We start from the raw sequence: 20,648 nt of genomic DNA, 5'->3' as shown, positions 1-20,648 counted from the left end.
ACATACCATCTATTTTACAAAATTCTATTTATCCTTCCATTTCAATACACCTAATAAAGAACTACCTGGTATAATGGTCACCAAATGTGACAGTAGCTATTTCTGAGTGGTAGGATTTGTAGTGTTTTTGCTTGAATATTTTAATAATAATATCACTTGTATAAATTCATCATTTTAAAAAGAGACACATGAAATATGAATTAACCAAAATGATATATGGAGGTTTAGTGTGGGAAGAGGCTGTTTCCTAAAAAAACATTAAGAGGATGGGAGTTAGGGGAGCAGAAATTGGGAAAAGAGAAAGGTACATATGTCTTAGCACCCTCCCGACCGCCCTCTGTGTCCCACCACACCCTTGGGGTTAAAAGTCTTGGTAAGAGAAAGGAGGCAATTCTGGGACACAGGCTGCCAGGTGGGGGATGCAGGCCACAGGGTTGACATTGCAGAGCCCAGCATCCTGGCCCTTCTCAAAGTAGACGCTGCCAGGGGAGAAGATGGAGGGGTCCTCATCAAAGAAGTTATAGGGTCGGAGCAAGAAGCCAACTCTGTTCCCCACAGTAACTGTGTTGGGGACATCCTCAGCATGGGGGATGTGCAGGAAGCTGGCTGTAACCCAGGCCACCAGGTCCTGCAGGAAGAGGGAGGAGCTGGAGGACTTTGGAGATGAAACCCAGAGAACCACCCCTCAGCTACAATCCCCATTCTCCAGCCTAAGGCCTGCTTCCACCTCCTCCCAGCCGCAGTCCCACAAAATATGGTGATCCATGTGAGAATCTGTAGGGTGGTCAGTTCCCAGGGCTAATCCCATTCCAGGAGGGATGACCCATGTTGGTCATCAGATAACTCCTTGGATCTTGAATCTGAGAACTGGAAACATACCATTCCCTCCAACCTAGGGCCAGGTGTTGGGCAGCCAAGACACCAGACACAGAAGAGCCCCTCTCCTCTGTCTCTAGAGCTACCAACCTCTCCTAAGAGAGTCTCATTATTGATGAAGTCAGCAAAGGCAATAGTGGGTGTCCAAATGTCATTCTGGTAATAGATGCTGCTGCTCTGTGACTCCTCCTCTTTCCTCCGGGTCACCGCGAGCTGGTATCTGACCAGGAATGCCGTAAGAAGGTGGAGTCAGAAAAAGTCAGAGACCTTTACTGTCCCAGAAATCTTTTGGATCAGATTCTGTGTGAGGCCATCTCCCATCCCATATCTACTTGAAAATGAGAGGAGATACAGAGGTGGATGGCAAGTTAAGAATAGTGAGTTGGGGTCTCCAAGAGCTGAGATGAAGAAGGGAACCAGTCCTTCCCTACCACCCAGTGCCCAGGACTCTCCTCACCTCCCCCAGCTGAGGGCCTTCTCCATGTCGCTCTCCAGGGGCATGTGTATGCCAAGGGGGCCGTGAATCTGGATTCGGTACCCGCGCTGGTGACCCCAGGCATTAGTCTGGTTGCCAGCCAGGTAAAGGTATCGAGGAAGGGGATTTCCCAAGGGAAAAGCTGTCAGGTCCTCCCTTTCCAGGACCTGCCGAATCAGCTGTGGACGCTGAAGTTGGTGCTCTGGACTCCAAGGGGCTGCCACAGGTTTAAACACCACGTCTTCAGCTACCACCCAGTTTTTCAGCCCTGCCAGAATGAGGGGAGGGAGAAGAATTCTATACCAGGTAAGAGAGGCTCCTCATCTCCCCAAGATGTCCACTGCACTGGCCTGACAAAGGCGGCAGAACCCAGAGAGCACTCCATACTGGGAGCCAGGAGGTCTGGATTTGGGAGCTAGCCCATCTTCAATCCTGCCCTCTCCAATACAGTTACTGCCAGTCACAAATAGCCATTTGCATTTAAATTAAAAATTCAGTTTCAGTCACACTAAGCCACATTTCAAGTGCTCAGTAGCCACATGAGACTCATGGCTAATGTATTGGACAATGCAGATATAGAACATTTTCATTACCACAGAAAGTTCTAGTAATATTGGTCTACCCTTGAACAAATTGTTTGCTTTTTTGATCCTCATTTTCCGAATCTCTACACTAGACATAATAAAAGCTGGTCTATGTCTGAGCTCTGTAAATGGAAAAACACACACAGGTAGCTAGTTACATTCTTGTAACTATGAAAGGGACATTTTTCTTGGAGAAGTTGGCTGGAAAAACCCAATCCCCTTCCATGGTGCCCTGCATACCCCCCTCAGCTCTGAGAATTTGCTTTCTTTCTCTCTACAAGATGGGGATCACTATCAGTCTTTTTCAGAAGTGAGTCGATTTATATCTTTCAATTTTCTGGGAACTCCTTGGAATTCTATTGCGTTGGAAACCTGCACTCATTACCCCACCCACATGGCACTTGATCTCATCCTTGTCAGATGCAGACTGTCAGTTCCTTTCAACATGACCTATGTAAAGGCAGATGGCACAGAGGGAAGCTCTACTGGTGGTCTTGTGCACAGGGGGCCTGATACAGCCTCCAGCCCACAGCACCAGCCTGTGCCATACCCACTAGGGAGCCAACAGATGTTATTTGATTTTAACTAAGACAAGGCTCTTTAATACCAAAAATGATGAAGACAAACTTCAAATCAGAAAATAGTCATATTCCAAATCATGCCTGGCTGGTGTGGCTCAGTGGTTGAGCTTTGACCCATGCACCAAGAGGTCGCTGGTTCGATTCCCGGTCAGGGTACATGTCCAGGTTGTGGGCCAAATCCCCAGTGGGGGGCATGCAGGAGGCAGCCAATGTTCTTTCTCATCGATGTTTCTCTCTCTCCCTCTCCCTTCCTCTCTAAAATCAATAAAGAAAAAATATTTCTTAAAAAATAATCATATTCCAAATCTGTCAAAGAACTGTTAATATGCTGTTTCAATCATGCTATCTTAGTTCTCCCTCCCCTTCACCCCTACACTACACTACACTACACACACACATACACACACACATCATGTCTTTATACCCAGGAGAATAAGAAATTGTTTCACAAGAAACATCCTTAGTTACAGAGCATTATACTTGGGCAATTACTTCCTGTCCCATCTCCCCTAGTCTCAATTTCCCTAACTGTAAAATGGAGAGAGAGGGACTGGTGGATTTCTAAATTTCTTTCTGGGTCTAATTGTCTCATTGATAAGTTGGTTACTTTCTGTGCCTGACAAAACCTGTCAGGAGCAGCAAGTCCTTCATGCTCTGAGCCCTACTTGAGAACTCCCTTTCTAGACTTGCAGCAAGCCTACTACATGCCTGCCATCCCACTGGAGAGCCCACTGTGATGACATGTGCTGACAGGAGTGGGATGCCCCCCTCCAGAAGGATGGGGTCACTATCTTGTATCCCCCATTGTCTGAAATCCTGTGGAGCAACTCTCAGCTAGTATCCCCCTTCTCATGCCCTGGACCACCTCTACTCTGAAAACCTCTTTGAGACAGACTGCTTCCTACCTCTGCTCAGGCCTCTCCTCCACAGACCTTCAGAATTAGGAAGAACTCAGAGCCCCAACTCCAGGCCCATCCAGCCTTAGGGCAAATTCACCACCCACATGGTCACTCAAGCCTAAGGTAGACAGGCACAGCCTTTACATTAAACTAACTTCACAGTGGCAACATGAGGGACTGAATGATCAGAGCTGGAGGGGGAACCCCCTCTACCTTCTGCAGAGACCCAGTAAGCCCAGTATTTCAGGCTCACTGCAGTTGAATACACTTAAGTCCATCCGTGTTCTGTTGCTACAATGAATTGTGGAGCTGGAATGCTACCCTCTCGCCTCTTCGGGCTTGGTCTGGGTGGTGGTCTCCCTTCCCTCTGCCCCACCCCAGCCCTCCATCCTCATTGCCTGAGCACTCACCTGCTACGTCCAGGTCCAGCTTGAAGTGGAAGGCATGCGTGTGCACTGTCCCCAGCACTCGTTCCCCCACACGATTCCCAAAGAGGAGGCTTTCCTCTCCCCCACTCAGGAAAGCTGTGTTGACAAAGCCTGTGGCATGGACCCGCCCTTCAAGCACCCCATTTGGGTAAAATACAAAGTCCCAAATGTAGTCATAGTTGCCTACAGATGACACAGACCTGACTACAAGAGCTGAACCAGCCAAACCACCGTAGAAATGACTCTGAAGGTGATTGTAGTGCCTTCGAAGGGGCAGTCCTTGGGCCTCCTCAAAAATACACACAGCCCCTGGGAGCAGCTGGACTGCCCCTTGGCCCACTAATACATGGATATCCACCATTGTAGATTGATAGGGGCAGTCCACACCCCGCACCAAGCCCCGGCTGTTACGGCCAAGTCCATAGCTGCTATCCAAGTATCGGGTCATCATTGTCTTGGGTGAATCAGCACCATAGATAGATACACACTCCTGGACACTGACTTCATAGGCCACTCGCTCGCCCTTGAACCGAATATCAAAAATCCTCATGCCACTGAACACTCCATGGCCAAAGGTAAATGTCCAGAGGGAGGACACCACCAGTTTCCCTTGTACACTGTATTGGGAGGCCTGGGGTGACAACTGAAGAGGGGGAAGAGGACCTGGGGAGACCCGGGACCTCAGGGATGAAGCACCATTTGGCAGGGGCAGAGGAACTCGAACCACTTCCAGCCGGCCAGCCTTAAACTCCCGTTCCAACTGGCCCAAGTCTGCATAGTAGCGCCCAAGATAGAAGACCCGCTGGACAGCCCAGTTGGCAGGGTCCAGGGCCCTGTGGTCCAGCAGTAACTCCAGCCCCACTGGGTGAAGGAAAATCCCCACACCTGAGATGTTATGGTGGAGGGCTATCCAGGTAGTACGGTCCCCTGAGCGCAAGCCACTAGGAGTGGCCTGCAGAGGTGCCAAAGTGGAGCCATTGTAGTTGAAGACTGAAGCAAGGAAGACCGGTGCCTTAGGTAGCTCCACCTCTTTCAAATGCTTCCACATTTGGGCAAACTCAGTTCCTAGCATGGGACGTCGGTGATAGGGCAGGGGGCCCCCGTGACGCTCCACGGTCACATCTCGCATGTAGGAGGGGTGGGGCAGCGGTCCCACCACCAGCTCAGTCACGTTGGGCTGGGGTTGTCCACCAAAGAAGATGATGGCCAGTGCCTCCCGGGCAGGTGGGGGGCTCCCCCAGTCCAGATGGGCCAGGGCTGCAGCCTTGGGAGGCAGCTGTAGCTCCACTGAGAAGACGCAGTTGTCTGATGGGCGGGCCTGGGCTGCATCCACCAGGCCTGGCCCCAGCTGCTGGGTCAGAAAGCTCATCACAGCCGTCAGCTCCTCTCGGCTCAGGTCTGCAAACAGCTGGCTCTGGCCAGGGTGTGTCCAGTGCTGGGCACGGTGGGATACAGAGGGGCAGTGGGGAGGCTGGCTGGAGCCCCCTTGGCTGGACAGCAAGACATAGGCCAGGGCAAAGACGGTAATGAGGGACAATGCCAGGAACACGAGGACTACCTTGACATTCATGATGAATGCTGAGCGCTGAAATGAGTCCTACCAGCTGCTCCTTCCAGTTACTGACATCAAATCAGGGTTTATATTCAGTAGGATGGATAGGAATGGAGAAAACTCCACCCTGTGGGTTGAACAGGAAATTTCTGACCTTGATTTATATAATTCTGTTCCAATTTTCTGTTCTGTGGTTTGGCCCAAGGCACTACTTCCATGTGCACAGCATCTCCCCTGCCCCTGAACTCTTACTGGCAGCATGATCGGTACTCACTACTGATTTCCATAATTTAGACAGATTAAAGGGCATTTGAAGCAACGCTAAACTGCACCTTCTACCCAAAATGGATCTGAGGAAGAATACAAATCTCAGATGTCCAATCAAATCCTGTGTGCTGAATGCAGGTACTAAAACTCCGTTTTCCGACCTCATGGCAGGCACTTACCCCCACTATATCTAGGATTTACTGACCAGTGTAGCAGTAAGTACTGTGTTCTGCCAGTTGCCTAAAGTCAAGCCTCTCGTCTGAAGTCTCAAGGCTTCTAGATGTCAGTGAGAAAGGAGTAATGGTGAAGGCCTGAGTTTAGCAGTCAGATTTGTACACCAATTCCAGGTCCCTAAACTGTGTGACCTCAGGACAGGTATATCATAAATCTGTATCCCCACCTACAAAGAAGGGATGAAATTACCCTATAGATTCATGAAGATTAAATGTGATCATGCATGTAAAGTGCTTAACAGAGCCTAACATAGGGTAGGCATTAAAAACTTGTTACCTACTGTTTCCAATCTCTGAAACAAAACAGACAAGATGTTCCTCCATTGTTCAAGACCTTAAACAGAGACAATGAGGGGATCATTGGATACCAGAAGGCTACTTTACAAGGTGAAAGTTGAGGAAACTTTATTTCAGAGGGAGGTAGTGTCCTGGACAGCCCTCCAAGTCATTTGAAATCAAAATCAGGAGTCCCTCGGCATCTCCTCGAGAAATTTAAGACATTATTCAGAAGGGAGAATTAGTATAAGGTAAAGAAAATGACAGGGTAGGGTGTGCCTTGAACCAGGTGATTCTCCACTCAGAACTAGAGCAGCCTCTACTGGCAATTCATGGGTATCACTGGGGAAGGAAGGAAGTGAGGAACTGGGATCTTGTTGAGGGTTGGGACAGAAGGCAGCTTAGATTTGGAAAGGAGCTATCTTCCACATAATTCAGACCGAACACAAATGAAGGACCCACCCTTGCCTCTTGGTAGACAGAAACCTCAACCTTTCCATTATTCCAGAGAAAAGAGGAAGCTCAATTAGTATCAAGACACCCAATAGGATAGCTGGTGGTATATGTGGAGGTGTGTGCCCTAATGTGCACACACAAATATGTGTATGTCCCTAGCCACCAGAGCATCGCACCAGGGTCTGCGCCTTTAGAAAGAGGTCAAAGTACCTGTATTTTTTAATAATTTCTTGACATGGTAAAAGAATTTTACATTACGATCCAAGGGTGGTAGGGTGAGGAGGAGGGGCAGCAGAACAATTCAACAAACGAAAAGGGAAACAGAAACGCATGGTGGAAGGGATCTGGAGGGTGGGTTGGGGCATCGCCCAACTAAAATGCAATTGGTTTGTTACTGAGTACTATTCATGGGAAGACGGCATCCTGACTCCTTCTCTATATAGCATGTTGGGAGTAAAAATGATGCAACCAGGTGGAAATATGATTAGGCATTGGAAGACAGAGACAGGGGAAGAATAAGTCAGAAACAGATACTGAGAATCACTGGCAGGCTGACTGCAGATACTGACTCTCCAGTAGTGGTAGAATAAAAAAGTAGGGGACATCTCTGAAGATTCAAGAGATAGGAGGCAATTCTTCTATGGTTTAGACTTGCCCAGCAGATCTCCACATACACACAATGGGTACATGCCTGTGTGTGCAATGCACACACATATACATATAAGTGACTGCTTTCCCTGGAAGCACAATACTATAAATAAGAGAAATATTTTCCCCAAAGGAAAAGCCCAGCAGGAGCAGCAGCATCTGGCCCTCACAGCTGTAGACACCCCCACCCCAATTTACACCTGGTCTGGAAAGAAGCTATCAGGAGTCAGAGGACTGGCCTTTGCAATAATGCCCAAAAGGACCCGAGTCACAGAGAAAGGAGTCTTCTGCAATCCCTCTGCTTCTCACCTCTTGGTTCTCCTCCAACTCACCCAGAGACTACAATATCAGGAGACAATGGACTCTGGTAGATGACAACTATCATCTCCTGAACAGTGCGTGTGTGTGTGTGTGTGTGTGTGTGTGTGTGTGAGAGAGAGAGAGAGAGAGGAAGAGAGAGGGGGGGGGAGAGAGAGAGAGAGAGAGAGACAGGGTTCAGGGGGAAAGTCAGGTAACAAAGTAGAGCAGGAAGACAGATGTGTACATGTGTGTCTATCATGCACATATGTATATGTGAAAATTCTAATATAAAAACATCTAGAGGAGCTAGGGACTTAGCTGAGGTCTAAGGTGTTTCTTGCCATGTATGTAGATGGAAAATCCGAAGTCATCACCAGGACAGCTGTGGCAGGGAGATGCCAATATCACACACTGGCAAGAGACATTAACCTTGTATCAGAAGAGAGGAGCTGTCTCCCTGACCCCAGATCCTAAAAAAAACAAACAAACAAACAAAAAAAACCACCTAGCACTTTCCTCCTAGTTCCCTCAGCTCCTAACCAACTAATCATCAAAAGGAAAAAATACAAAGCCCAAGACACAGAAGGGGGAGGGGGGCGGGGAAAGAAAACACAAGTATTCTTGTGCCAATATCCTGCACACACAAACCTGGAGTTCTCCAGAAATTAGGACAGATTGGGTATGGGGTATTAGGGAAGGAAATAGAAGAGTTCCTGAGGCCTGAAAAAAGAGGTAAACACGTCACAGAACTACATGAGAGTTTCATTAGACTCTAACTAAAAACAGAGAGAGGTGTGATTACTATTTCCAGCCAGTTTCCCCATCACGATAGTCTTGTAACAAACCAAGGCAATGTCGGTCTTGAGCCAGACTCACAGAGTCCCCTGGCCCTGGCCCTGGTCTCAGTACAGTGTCTCTGCATTGCTGCTCCGGGGCCGTTTGATCTTCTCAATATTTTTCAGGATCATGTCATGTAGGGTGACCTGGGAAAAGAGAGATCAGAGAATCACACATCTGTTCTACCTCTACCTCAAAAAGAAAAGATCCCTGCCCTGGCCGGTTTGGCTCAGCAATTACAGCGTCAGCCCGCGGACTGGAGAATCCCGGGTTCAGTTCCCGCAAAGGGCATGTACCTTGCAGTTTGTTCCCAGCCCCAGTTGGGGTCATGTGGGTGGCAACCACTCAATGTGTCTCTCTCATGTCGATGTTTCTCTCTCTCTCTTCCTCCCTCTCTCCCTCCCGCTCTATCTGAAGATGAATGCAAGAAGTGTCCTCGGGTGAGGATTAAAAAAAAAAAAAGATCCCTCCCAACCAATTCCCCAGGCAATCATTCACATAATCCTATTCTCACTCACTTGAACCTGAAATCAAGGTGGCTGCCCTGCTTCTCTTACACCCCAAAACTTGATATACCTGGGTATTTCCACGGTCCTGAATATCTAATAATAACTAACATTTACTGAGCATTTAACACACCAAGAATTGCACTGGGTTCTTTATGTATTATCACACTAATTTTTAAAAACCATCTTTGTGTAGTAGATACTCTAAGTCCCATTTGAGAGATGAAGAAACTGAAGTCTGAGGTTAAACAACTTGCCCAAGACCATACATTACAGGTAGAGTTGGTTCCAAATCTAAGTCTGTCTGAGTCTAACAACCTCATCATCACCTCTATACTATACTGCACACCCTCTCATCCAGGTAGAAAGAAGGGAGATACCCATCTGTATACCCTCAATTTCATAGTTCTCGACACTTGGTTGATAAGCAGAACTTATTCTATTAACTTTACCTCTGTCCCCCATCTCAACCCCCAGAGAGTTGCAAGTAATTTATTACCAGAACTAAGAAAAGCCAGGAAAAACTGGGGGCAGAGGTCAAGGTTACTTACATATTGATTCCTTAGTTCTGATATGATGAGGCGAAGGCTGATATATTCTTTCTCATCAATCTCGGTCACGGTTCGGCGATAGTCCTCCTGAAAGAAGGGGCAGAGAAAAGACTTGTTCCCAAGGCTGAACTGTCTACAGACAGCTCTTTCCCAGTAACAGTCACTCCTCCCTATTCTACCACTTCCACCCTCAGGCCACAAAACCCTTACTTACCACATGTGGATATTTAGCTATTTTAGAAACCAATTTGGCTCTTGTAATATAATATCTGAAAGGAAACAGAAGAGAGTTGCAGGAGACCCTGGACAGTGCTTACCACACCAGCCCCCAATTACTGGGCCAAGCCCAAGCAGCCCTACCTAGAAATCTGGTCCAGATAAGATGCAGCTTCACTCTCAACAGTCCTTAATTCTGCAACTGTCTCCTCCTGAAAAAAACATACACTGTGAGTCAAAAGTCACTTCCATGTCACTCCACAGCAGACCAAAGAGAAAGAAAAAACAGGCAAAGCAATCTCCCAAACCTTCCTTTCCAAAGTGTAGTGGAAGCACATTACCTGAATGGACACCCCAAAGTTGTTCCCATCTTCTATCCTAGGAATCAGAAGCTGTACCCACATTTTGACCTGGAGGATGGTGAGACCAAAATATACATATGAGGACCATGCTTTTTCTCTGCTGATGCCATGAAGTATACAATTGATGCTGCTGGGGCCAGATGCCAAGAGCACAGGAGCCAAGATACTTAGTCTGCCAACACCCATGTTACCTCCATGCCTCCAACCCCACCATCCATCATTTTTCATAGTTCAAGCCAGGCTGTTTGAAGTCAGCCCATAATTCACTAGCCCCTGCCTCACCGTGTTGCATTTCTCAATCAGCAGCCGGATCTCAGGTTTCACTTTCTCAATAATGTCCACCAGCTGCTGGTTGCTTTTTAGCATCCCATTGGGCATCACAAACACCTTGGTTCCTGGCAGGGACATGAAGAAGGCCAAATGATTGGGGTGGGGGCCAGGACATAGCATCCTCCACCTTTCTCTCTTCTTCCCCAGACCCATGAGATGCTATGACCTCTGCCTTTTATCTGTCACAACAAACATTGACACCACCAACAGAATCAAAAAGAGAGAATGTATGGATTAACAAATGAGCATCTAAAGTATGTGCAAAGTCTGAAGTAGAAGGAAATTAAAATATGCTCTAAAGACTTAATATATCAACTATTACTAAAGAGGAAAAAATAATATGGAACTAGGACTTCTGTGAGGAATCTGCAATGTGTAGTTACCCCCAATCACTTTCCTTTGGTCAGTTCACACTAAATTAAACCCTCCATTTTTACTGGAAAGTTAGGATTAGAGTGCTAAATAATGACCGTATTTGGAAGACTTGGGAATGCTAACTCTGAGAAATAAAATCAGATCCTGCTTCCAGGCCAGGAGAACACCAGACCCATCTGCTTCTCAAGGCTGTAAGCCAGGTGGTGGGCGGGGTGGTTCTTACCTTGAAAGGCCTCTTCACACTCATCCAACCTTCGCTTTTTGTAAGTGGGCTAAGAAAACAGACAGAAATTAGCCTGCTCTCACATCCCTATCACAAATTATACTTCAAACAAGTTTAATCCCTTCTTTGACCCCATAAGTTATCTTATTAATTTATGCAATTTATTAAGTACATACAAGGCTTTAAGAAAAGGTTCCTGCTACAAAGCAACTTACATTATAGTTGGTAACACCAACCTTTCAAAAAATATAACACATTAAGCAATCAGAGGAGAGGGCTAGCCAACAATTTTCTACCTTTTTCATCTCATGGCACACATAAACTAATTACTAAAATTCTGTGGCACACCAAAAAATACATATTTTTGCTGATCTAACAAATAGGCATAATTTTGATTCACTCACATGGGACAGCTATTATTGTGTTGGCGGTGTCCTTTTTTATTTGTCAATCTAAGGGGAAAGAAGTCAGTACCCCTAACTAAATAGTAGTCAGGTATTGCACATTTTAAAAATTCTTACAGCACACCAGTTTAAAATTGCTGCCATAAACAATAGGAAAAAAGAACCATTCAATGTAAGGTAAAGACAATTAAGAAAATATGTACAAATCTGCTGGTTCCATAAAGAAACACAATATTCAATCAACAAACACATATTTAGCACCTGTTATGTACCAGAAACAATGCTAGGTACTGAGAATACAGAGATGATTAAGGCAGTTTCTGCTTTCCAGAACTGTAAGTTCTAACAATGACAAAAAAAAACAAAAAACAAAAAAAAACAATGCAGACAAAAAACAATACAGTGTCATCAGTGTTACAGAATGTGGACATTTAATTGATAAGGACTAGGTAATAAAGATGCACAGCAGAGACAGGGACTGCAGTTATACATCAAGAACAACTCATCCAATAACAAGACTCAAGACATTAAAACAGGTAAGAAAAGTCTTGCTTAGGGCCATGGGAACAGATTAGATAACCTGAGGGAGCCTGTAGCTATTAGTTCTACTTGAAATTCACTCAACACAGAGTAGCATTAGCTATAAATGATAATCAGGGTGTAAAGGGGGTGTAGTGGAATCATCATGTCTGTAAGAGTCCTCATTCCCAGATCCAAATCTCACTGTTTCCTCTGTACATGTTCAAATGACCAGGAAATAGAGGACAGAGAACCTACTGCTTCAGAAGACAAAGATAAATATAGGACACTTACACCGTCCAGTCCATCGTGGCTATTGGTGAGAAGAATGGGGTCAGGGACTGGGAGATTCATGTCTGAGTGGATCTGAGTTAGGTCATGAATGTTTAGGATTGGTTCCTGAAAGAGAGATGCCCACCCCCCAAACATTAGTCTTTTCAAGATGAACAAAGAAGTATTTCATGTGAAGGGCAGGAAATGAGTGCTCTACAGTACAAAACAAAATAGAATCAACACACGATTTGTCCCATTTGACAGAAAGACCAGGGCCCCCAAAATTGGGAAATCTGAGAAAAAGATTCTCTCACCTTCAAAAAACTATCAAGTTCTAACAACTTCTTTGGGAAAAAATTTGCCACCAAGTCTTCTGCCTAAAGATGAGGAAAAATACATTAAAATTGTGGATGTTATCTCTCCACAGTCATCTCCCCTTTGGAAAACTCCCAAATAACCAATACTCATTTTTCTATTTGTTTCACTCACCTCACTTGTGATGCGCTCCCTGAAAGAATCAACCTAAAATTAACAAAGAGCAATTCGGTAAGAGCAAGTCAGTACCTGGCAAGGGAGCCAAGGGCAGGATAGGGAAACCCAAATCTAGCCGTCTTTCCCTCACCTTGTAATTGTAATGAGAAGCTGAGAGGCCCCCAGACTGCAAGTACTTTACTTTTTTGAGGACCCATTTCTCCATCTCAGGAGAGGGAAGCAGGGCTTGAGGTCAGCACCCACCTGTCTTCCCTCTCTTCCTCCCTGTGTCTGAGGCTATCTGAATTTGTGAGCAGATGAAAGACATGTAGATAGGGGAGGTGTGAACTCACAAACGTGCCAACCCCCGTCCAGACCTGGCCTAAGATACAAGGCAGGCCGGATGCCAAGGGCAGCAGCAACGTCCGGAGGCGGGGCTGGGGAACTTCCAGCTGTCACTACTAAAGCACTGAGTCCACCACGTGTCTGCGGAAGTCTCCCCGGGGTTCTCCATCACCAAAGTATAGAAGGCCACCCTATATTATCCTCTCCCTAGATGCGGTCTTCGGGAGTGGGGGGCTGGGCTGAGCCGAGCGGAAGCTCAGAGCTGGTGTCCCCAGGGAGACAAAGACGCCATGGGGAGTGGGAAGCCAGTCAGACTGCTCGAAGTAAGGAGTAAGGAGGCCCGGACCGGTGTCGCTACCTTGAGCTTCACTTCCTGATCCACCTTCAGCAACGAGGCCATGGCCGGGCAGGGCCGTGTCCGCTCCGCTGGAGACCGGAGGCGCTGTGGGCTCCGGGGAGGGGGTCAGAGGAACGGGAGGAATCTCGGCTGCTCTCGGGACGCGGCTGCCCTCGCTGGCTCACAGACTGCTCACTCCCTCGCGCTCTCCCTCCCTCTGTGCTGTATGCCCACCCGCCCGCCTGCTGCCTGCTGCTGGATGCCTGCTTGCACTCTCGCTTGCCCTCCCGGCTTTCGCCGCTCACGCCGGAAGTTACGTCACAGCCAATCGCCCAGACTCCGGAAAGGAGGTGCACGTGCCCCGCGCAGCCGCACTGAGATTTGGTTCTGGACGCTCGGGCGGGGTTCGTAGCTCCCGGGTTCCTGTACCCGGTAAGAGGGAAGAAAGAGGGAGGGTGGCGAAGGCTAGTTTGCTGAGAACTGAGTCCTGAAGAGACTCGGGAGCTGTTTGACTCTCTGTTAGCTCGGCACTATTCTTCACGGAAGGGACCTTATGAGCCCTGCAGCTCGGACAAGGGCCGACGACGGCGTCGCGCCCCAGTGACGTCAGACCGAGGAAGCTGTTGGTCCCGGCGCTGGGTTCAGGAATCTAGTCTGTGATTCCCCTTTCCTTCTCCCGTTGGCCCAACCCCTAAGTGCTATGCTAGAGCCAAACAGAAGACAAGTTCTATTGTAGCTGGCTGCCCCACCTTTCTTCACCAGTTACGCTCATCAACTTTCAGACCTCGGAGACCAACTGCCTGATGGACAAATTGACGCCCAGAATGGAGCAGGCTACACAGTGATGCCAGTAAATCCTGGAACAGAACCCAGGTTTACTGACTTATGGGACAATGCTGTATCCATTTTCCTAATGGAAAGCAAAGACCGTATTTCTACTCACTCATTCTTTCAGTCTGTGTTATTGGTTATTTTGCTAAATAAAATGGGCCTGGACGCTGTGCTAGGCCCTGGGACAACACTGCCTCAGAGCCTAGAAATACAATGTGAGTCACTTCAGTAAGTTAAAATCTTCTAGTAGCCACATTAAAAAATAAAACAGATGATGCTCTGGCCAGTTTTGCTCAGTGGTTAGAACGTTGGCCCGCAAATCAGAGTCGCAGGTTTGATTCCCGTCAAGGACAGTACCTTGGTTGGGGTTAGGCCCTGGTTGGGTCGTGTGGGAAGTAATCAGTGGATGTATCTCTCTCACGTTGATGTTTCTCTTCCTCTCTCACTGTATCTGAAGATAAATGGAAAAATATCCTCAGGTGAGGATTAAAAAAAAAAGTAAAACAGGTGAATTTAATTTTAATCATATTTAGCCTAGTTTCTCCAAATACCGTTTTAACATAATAAATATGAAAAAGTCCTGGCCAGTTTGGCTCAGCGGTTAGAGCGTTGGCCTGCGGTCCAGAGAGACCCGGGTTTGGTTCCCACCAAGGGCGCATACCTCGGTTGCAGTTTGTCCCCGGCCCTGGTTGGTCATGTGAGTGACAGCCACTCGATGTGTCCCTTTCACGTCGATGTTTCTCTCTCTCTCTTCCTCTCCTTCCCACTCTATCGGAACAAAAAAATGGGAAAAAATGTCCTCAGGTGAGGATTATAAATAAATAAATAAGAAAAAAATGAGATCATAGTTATTATTTTCTTATACCAAGTCTTCAAAATCCAGTATGAATTTTTTACTTACTGCACATCTCAATTCAGAGGTGTCACATTTGCAGTATTGAATAGCCATGTGTGACTACTGGCTCCTGTATTGAACATCACAGCTCTGGGATAGCAAAGGTAAACAAGACAAGTTCTCTGGTCTCATGGGTGGAGCTTAATACTGAGGAAAGACACCAGAAAGTAAACTGGTAATATAATGACAAAATTTGATAAATGTTAGGAAAAAATGACTGATAGAGAATAGCAGGGGTCTTATTGAAGAATTTAAAAGACTAGCTAGCGTGCTGGGAGTGGAGTGGGGAGAGTTGTTGGGAATAAACTAGATTAAGTGCAAAGGCAGGTCATCTAATTCATATTTTAGGGTCACTACTACTGCTAAACATTTATCCTGGTCAGGTCTCTGTGCTAATTGCAAGGGAAATGGGAATACATCATTAAATGAAGTGCAACTAACTGGCCTTTTGTATCAGGGAGACCTGGCTTTAAATCCCACCTCAGCTATTTACTAATTGTGGTACCTTGGTAAAATTACTGAAATGATGAGTCTCAATCCCTCATCTATCAAGTGGAATTTTAATCACTATTAATAAGTAATATGTAATTCTGTAGGGTTGTTGTGGGTATTGATAATCATATATATTTGAAAGAACTAGCACAAGGCAAGCACTAGATACATAGTAGCCACTGTCAGATAAGCTACCTTTAGTGTTTAACATGAAGAGGTTACTCTTTAAACTATGTAATTATCATCCCTGCTTTTAGACTCAAAGTCCTTTTCCACTTATTCAAGACTACATACAATGTAGCCCATACTACCCATCTTGCTCATTAACATGTTTTTCTTTCTTTTTTTTTCAGTCCTCACCTGAGGATATGTTTTACTGATTTTAGAGAGGAAAGGGAGACAGAGGGAAAGAAACTTCTATGTATGAGATAAACATCCATTGGTTGCCTCCTGTATCACCCCCACCGAGGATCAAACCCACAACCTAGGTATGTGCCCTGACCGGGAATCAAATTGGCAAACTTTCAGTGCATGGGATGGCAGCCCAACCAACTGAGCCACATCAGCCAGGGCACTGTTTTCTATTAACACTTGTCCCTAGTAAATTTGAACTCAGATCTGAAACTTAACTTTAGAAAAAAATGCATTTCTAAACAGAGAACATCCCTGTTCCCATCAATAACCAACTCTCTTTTGTGCATTGGAACCCATCCCCTTTCACTTTCTCGAGGTCTGTCCTTCAGTGATTATCCATTCGTTTTCCTATATTACACTTACCTCTCTACTGAATCACTTCCAAACATGATAAATATCTCCCATCTTGAGAAAAACCCTCCCTTGAACCCAGATTCTTCTCTCCCCCCTTTCTGTTTCTGTGTTCTTCTTCATGGCAAGATTTCTTGAGCAATATTATTGTCTCATACTCTACTTCTTCATTTCCCATTTACTCCAATCCACTCCAATCAGGCTTTCCCATTCCATGTTCTCACTGAGATAATTCTTGTTAGGACTTACTCAAACAATATAATTCGTAACAGCCATTTTGCAAGCTTCCCCACCATAGGAGAACCAAGTCCAAACTTCTCACCACAGGAGAACTGGCCAGACAAGAAATGCCATGGGACACCAGGAACCAAAGAAGCATCCAATCGCACATCCACATTCCTGAAGACTCAACCCCCTGCCCAAACCCACCAACCAAGACCCCAAAACCCACTGATGACAAAAGCTTCCTGCCAGTGGATGCATATAAGAACAAAACTCCAGCTCCTAGGGGCTGCCATCATCGACCCAATACCCCATGGCTTGCTGATGTGTAGCACTTTGGATTACCCCATCACCCATTCCCTTTCCTTTAAATAAACCCAATTTTTCTTTTTTCTTTTTTTTTATCCTCACCCGAGGACATTTTTCCATTTTTTGTACAGATAGAGTGGGAGGGAGAGAGAGGAAGAGAGAGAGAGAGAAACATCGACGTGAAAGGGACACATCGAGTGGCTGCCACCCGCAACCAGGGCCGGGGACAAACTGCAACCAAGGTACATGCCCTTAGCGGGAACCGAACCCGGGTCTCTCTGGACCGCAGGCCGACGCTCTAACCGCTGAGCCAAACCGGCCAGGGCTAAACCCAATTTTTCTTTATTCACCCGAGATTGCTATTTAGCATGCCCGCACACCATGAACCACCAACTTTCACCTTTCAGTTATTAGGTTACCAATGACTTCCATGTTGACAGCACTAGTGGTCTGCTCTCCATCTTACTTGAACCTCTCAGCAGTACTCAACACTTGTATGCTAATGGCACTAAGTTTATTTCTCCAGTCCTGACATCTGACTGAGCTCCAAATGTCTACTTGACATCTGTACTTGGAGAGCTAATAGGTATCTCAAACTTAATGTGGCCAAACCAGAATTCTCGATTCTCCCCACACATGTTATTTTCCTGCTCATTTCCATCTCAGTAATCAACACAACTGTCCACCTAGTTGTTGAAATCAAACACCTATCAACCTTGATTCCTCTTTCCTTCATCTCCCCACATCCAACCATCATCAGATCCTGTCAGCTTTATCTGTATAATCCTGTATGAGTACATTTTTGTTTTTTGTTTTTGTTTTCCCATCTCCTTGCTTGTTATCCTAGTCAAAGCCACAGTCACCCTTTGCTAGGACTATTACAATAGACTATCTGGTCTCCATTTTTGTTCTTGCCACCACCCCTACTACCACATTCTATTCTCTACTCACACCCCAATTATCTTGTAATATGTCAACCATGGTTATGGAAGTATCTATTAAAGCTGAACAAATCTATCTATCACCCAGAAATCCCAACTCTAGAAACACCCAACAGAAGTGCATAAATATATTCACCAAGAACATAAAAAGAATGTTCGTAGCAACACTATTTACAATAGCCTCAAGAGTACACTACTCAAATGTCTCTCAAGAGTAGAATAGATAACTAAATTTTAATATATTCACAGAATGGAATACTGCATACTATTGAGGATGGATAAACTAAAACTAAACACAAGATAGAGGAATCTCACAAACATAACACTGAGTAAAAGAAACCAAAAACAAAAGACATACTGTATGATTCCATTTACAGGAAGTTCAAAAACAGTCAAAACTAATACATGGTGTTAGATCTGAGGATATTGTTTCCCTTGGGGTGAATAACAATTGGAAGGAGGCATGGGGCAGGAGAATTTTGTGCTGGTTACATAGGTGTGTTCATTTGTGAAAATCTATTGAGCTCTAAAATTATGATTTGTGTCCTTTTCTCTATTTATTTTATACTTCAGTGAACAGGTTCTTTAAAAGTTAGCCAAATCGCTCTGGCCAGTTTGGCTCAGCAGTTGGAGCGTCGGCCTGCGGTCTGGAGAGACCTGGGTTCTGTTCCCGCTAAGGGCATGTACCTTGGTTGCAGTTTGTCCCCGGCCCTGGTTGGGTCGTGCGGGTGGCAACCGCTCGATGTGTCCCTTTCTTTTTTTTTTGTTTTATCCTCGCCCGAGGACATTTTTTGATATTTTGTTCAGATAGAGTGGGAGGGGGAGAGAGAGAGAGAGAAACATCAACGTGAAAGGGACACATTGAGCAGGTTGCCACCCGCACAATTCAACCAGGACCAGGGACAAACTGCAACTGAGGTGTGTGCCCTTAGCGGGAACTGAACCCGGGTCTCGGGACCGCAGGCCCACGCTCTAACCGCTGAGCCAAACCATCCAGGGCTCAATGTGTCCCTTTCATGTTGATGTTTCTCTCTCTCTCTCCCTCCCACTCTATCTGAACAAAATATCAAAAAAAAAAGTCCTCAGCCCTGGCCAGTTTGGCTCAGCGGTTAGAGCGTCGGCCTGCGGTCCGGAGAGACCAGGGTTCGGATCCCGCTAAGGGCACGTACTTCGGTTGCAGTTTGTCCCCGGCCCTGGTTGGTCGTGCGGGTGGCAGCCACTCGATGTGTCCCTTCACGTCGATGTTTCTCTCTCTCCCCCTTCCTCTCTCTCCCTCCCACTCTATCTGTACAAAAAAAATGGAAAAATATCCTCGGGTGAGGATAAAAAAAAAAAAAAAGTCCTCAGGTGAGGAATGAATGAATGAATGAATGAATGAATAAATAAATAAATAAATAAATGTCAGCTAAATTATGCCCTGGCCATTTTGGTTCAGCAGTTAGAGTGTCAGCCCATGGACTGAAGGGTCACAGATTCTATTTCTGGTCAAGGGCATGTACCTGGGTTGCAAGTTTGATCCCCAGCCATAGATGGGGTCATTAGGGAGGCAACCAATCGATGTGTCTCTCTTACATTGATGTCTCTCTCTCTCTCTCCCTTCCACTCTATATAAAAAATCAATGGAGCCCTGGTCAGTTTGGCTCAGCGGTTAGAGCATCAGCCTGCGGTTTTGAGAGACCCGGGTTTGGTTCCCACTAAGGGCGCGTACCTCAGTTGCAGTTTGTCCCTGGCCCTGGTTGGGTTGCAGGTGGCAGCCACTCGATGTGTCCCTTTCATGTCGATGTTTCTCTCTCTCTTTCTCTTCCTCTCTCTCCCTCCCACTCTATCTGAACAAAAAATGGAAAAATGTCCTCAAGTGAGGATAAAAAAAAAATCAATGGAAAAATGTCCTCAGGTGAGGATTAACAAAATAAATTTAAAAATAAATAAATAAAATAAAAGCCAGATCATATCTCTTCCCTGGTATATCACCCTCAATGGCTTCCCAGCTAACAGGGGCCCTCCTGAATCCCCCAGATGAAGTAGCTCTACCCACCTTTGTCCCCACTTATTCTCTATCACATCATCCTCTATTATTTTCCTCATCATACATACTATATTGGTTTTTTACTTTAACAAAGAACCACAAACTGGGTGATTTAGAACAGGAGAAACATATTGTCTCACAGTTCTGGAGGCTAGAAATCTGAAATCAAAGTAGCTGGACCATGCTCCCTCTGTACTGAGGAAGAAGAACCTGTTTGAGGCCTCTCCTAGCTCCTGGTATTCCTTGCCTTGCAGACTACTGTCTCCTCCCTGTGTCTTTTCACATGACTATCTTTGGGTATAAATTGCCCCTTTTAATTTAATTTACTATTTTAAAATGTTTTTATTGACTTTTTAGAAAGAGAGGGAGAGATAAAAACATTGATGTGAGAAACATCAATTGGCTACCTCCTGCACCCCCCTATTGGGGATGGAGCCGAAAACCCAGGCATATGCCCTGTCCAGGAATTGAACCAGGACCTCTCGGTCCATGGGAGGGTGCTCAATCCAGAGCTGCACTGGCTAGCTACAATCGCCCCTTTTTATAAGAGCACCAGTCATATTGGCCCACCCTAATGACTTCATTAACTTGGTCATCTGCAAAGACCCTATTTCCAAATAAGGTCACATTCACAGGTACTAAGATTAGGACTTCTTTTGGGGGGACTCAGTTCAACCCATAACACCTACCATTATCTGAAATCATCTTATTCATTTGTTTACATGTTTGTCAAATTCTCTCCTCCAGAATATAACCTGTTAGAGCAGTTCACCAATATATCCTCCCAGACCTAGAAGAGTGATTGGCACATTGTAGGTCTTCAATAAATATCTGTTGAATTGA

The 20,648-nt window shown here is 45.8% G+C and overlaps 2 protein-coding genes across 5 annotated transcripts; both read right to left on the bottom strand.

Annotated features, from left to right (window-relative positions):
* Positions 1–361: 361 nt before the first annotated feature.
* AOC2 (amine oxidase copper containing 2) lies at positions 362–6,052 on the bottom strand. Of its 2 annotated transcripts, none has more exons than XM_036267805.1 (4): positions 3,826–6,052; positions 1,334–1,619; positions 967–1,096; positions 362–628 (listed from the first exon to the last, which is right to left on the bottom strand). In XM_036267805.1, exons 1-4 carry the CDS (start codon positions 5,411–5,413, stop codon positions 362–364), a joined length of 2,271 nt encoding a protein of 756 aa, XP_036123698.1. In that variant the 5' UTR covers positions 5,414–6,052. The 2 variants fall into 2 exon arrangements, with proteins under 2 accessions (XP_036123698.1, XP_036123699.1); XM_036267806.1 differs by having other exon boundaries at positions 1,415–1,619.
* A 231-nt stretch (positions 6,053–6,283) lies between these two features.
* On the bottom strand, positions 6,284–13,636 carry PSME3 (proteasome activator subunit 3). 3 transcript variants are annotated; one of them, XM_036269017.1, is made up of 11 exons: positions 13,346–13,636; positions 12,661–12,693; positions 12,486–12,548; positions 12,193–12,297; positions 10,976–11,024; positions 10,330–10,442; positions 10,027–10,095; positions 9,830–9,897; positions 9,684–9,738; positions 9,470–9,556; positions 6,284–8,558 (listed from the first exon to the last, which is right to left on the bottom strand). In XM_036269017.1, the coding sequence occupies exons 1-11, from the start codon at positions 13,385–13,387 to the stop codon at positions 8,478–8,480; spliced, it is 765 nt and encodes a 254-aa protein (XP_036124910.1). In that variant the 5' UTR covers positions 13,388–13,636; the 3' UTR covers positions 6,284–8,477. The 3 variants fall into 3 exon arrangements, with proteins under 3 accessions (XP_036124910.1, XP_036124909.1, XP_036124911.1); XM_036269016.1 differs by lacking the exon at positions 13,346–13,636 and adding an exon at positions 12,794–12,997; XM_036269018.1 differs by lacking the exon at positions 13,346–13,636 and adding an exon at positions 12,794–12,910 and having other exon boundaries at positions 12,661–12,679.
* Positions 13,637–20,648: the final 7,012 nt, after the last annotated feature.

The sequence above is a fragment of the Molossus molossus genome, unplaced genomic scaffold (assembly GCF_014108415.1).
Source record: "Molossus molossus isolate mMolMol1 unplaced genomic scaffold, mMolMol1.p scaffold_m16_p_19, whole genome shotgun sequence".
Lineage (NCBI taxonomy): Eukaryota > Metazoa > Chordata > Mammalia > Chiroptera > Molossidae > Molossus > Molossus molossus.
The sequence above is the reverse complement of the archived record's forward strand: the minus strand, read 5'-3'. Positions and strand labels throughout refer to the sequence as shown.

Coding starts and splice junctions, on each gene's coding strand:
- AOC2 (XM_036267805.1), bottom strand. CDS start 5,413: ATGAATGTCAAGGTAGTCCTCGTGTTCCTGGCATTGTCCCTCATTACC. Junction 1,097..1,333: donor AAGGCCCTCAGCTGGGGGAG/GTGAGGAGAGTC, acceptor ATTCCTGGTCAG/ATACCAGCTCGCGGTGACCC. Junction 629..966: donor ATGAGACTCTCTTAGGAGAG/GTTGGTAGCTCT, acceptor CTCTTCCTGCAG/GACCTGGTGGCCTGGGTTAC.
- PSME3 (XM_036269016.1), bottom strand. CDS start 12,868: ATGGAGAAATGGGTCCTCAAAAAAGTAAAGTACTTGCAGTCTGGGGGC. Junction 12,298..12,485: donor AACTTGATAGTTTTTTGAAG/GTGAGAGAATCT, acceptor TCTCTCTTTCAG/GAACCAATCCTAAACATTCA. Junction 10,443..10,975: donor GTGTGAAGAGGCCTTTCAAG/GTAAGAACCACC, acceptor TGTCCCTGCCAG/GAACCAAGGTGTTTGTGATG.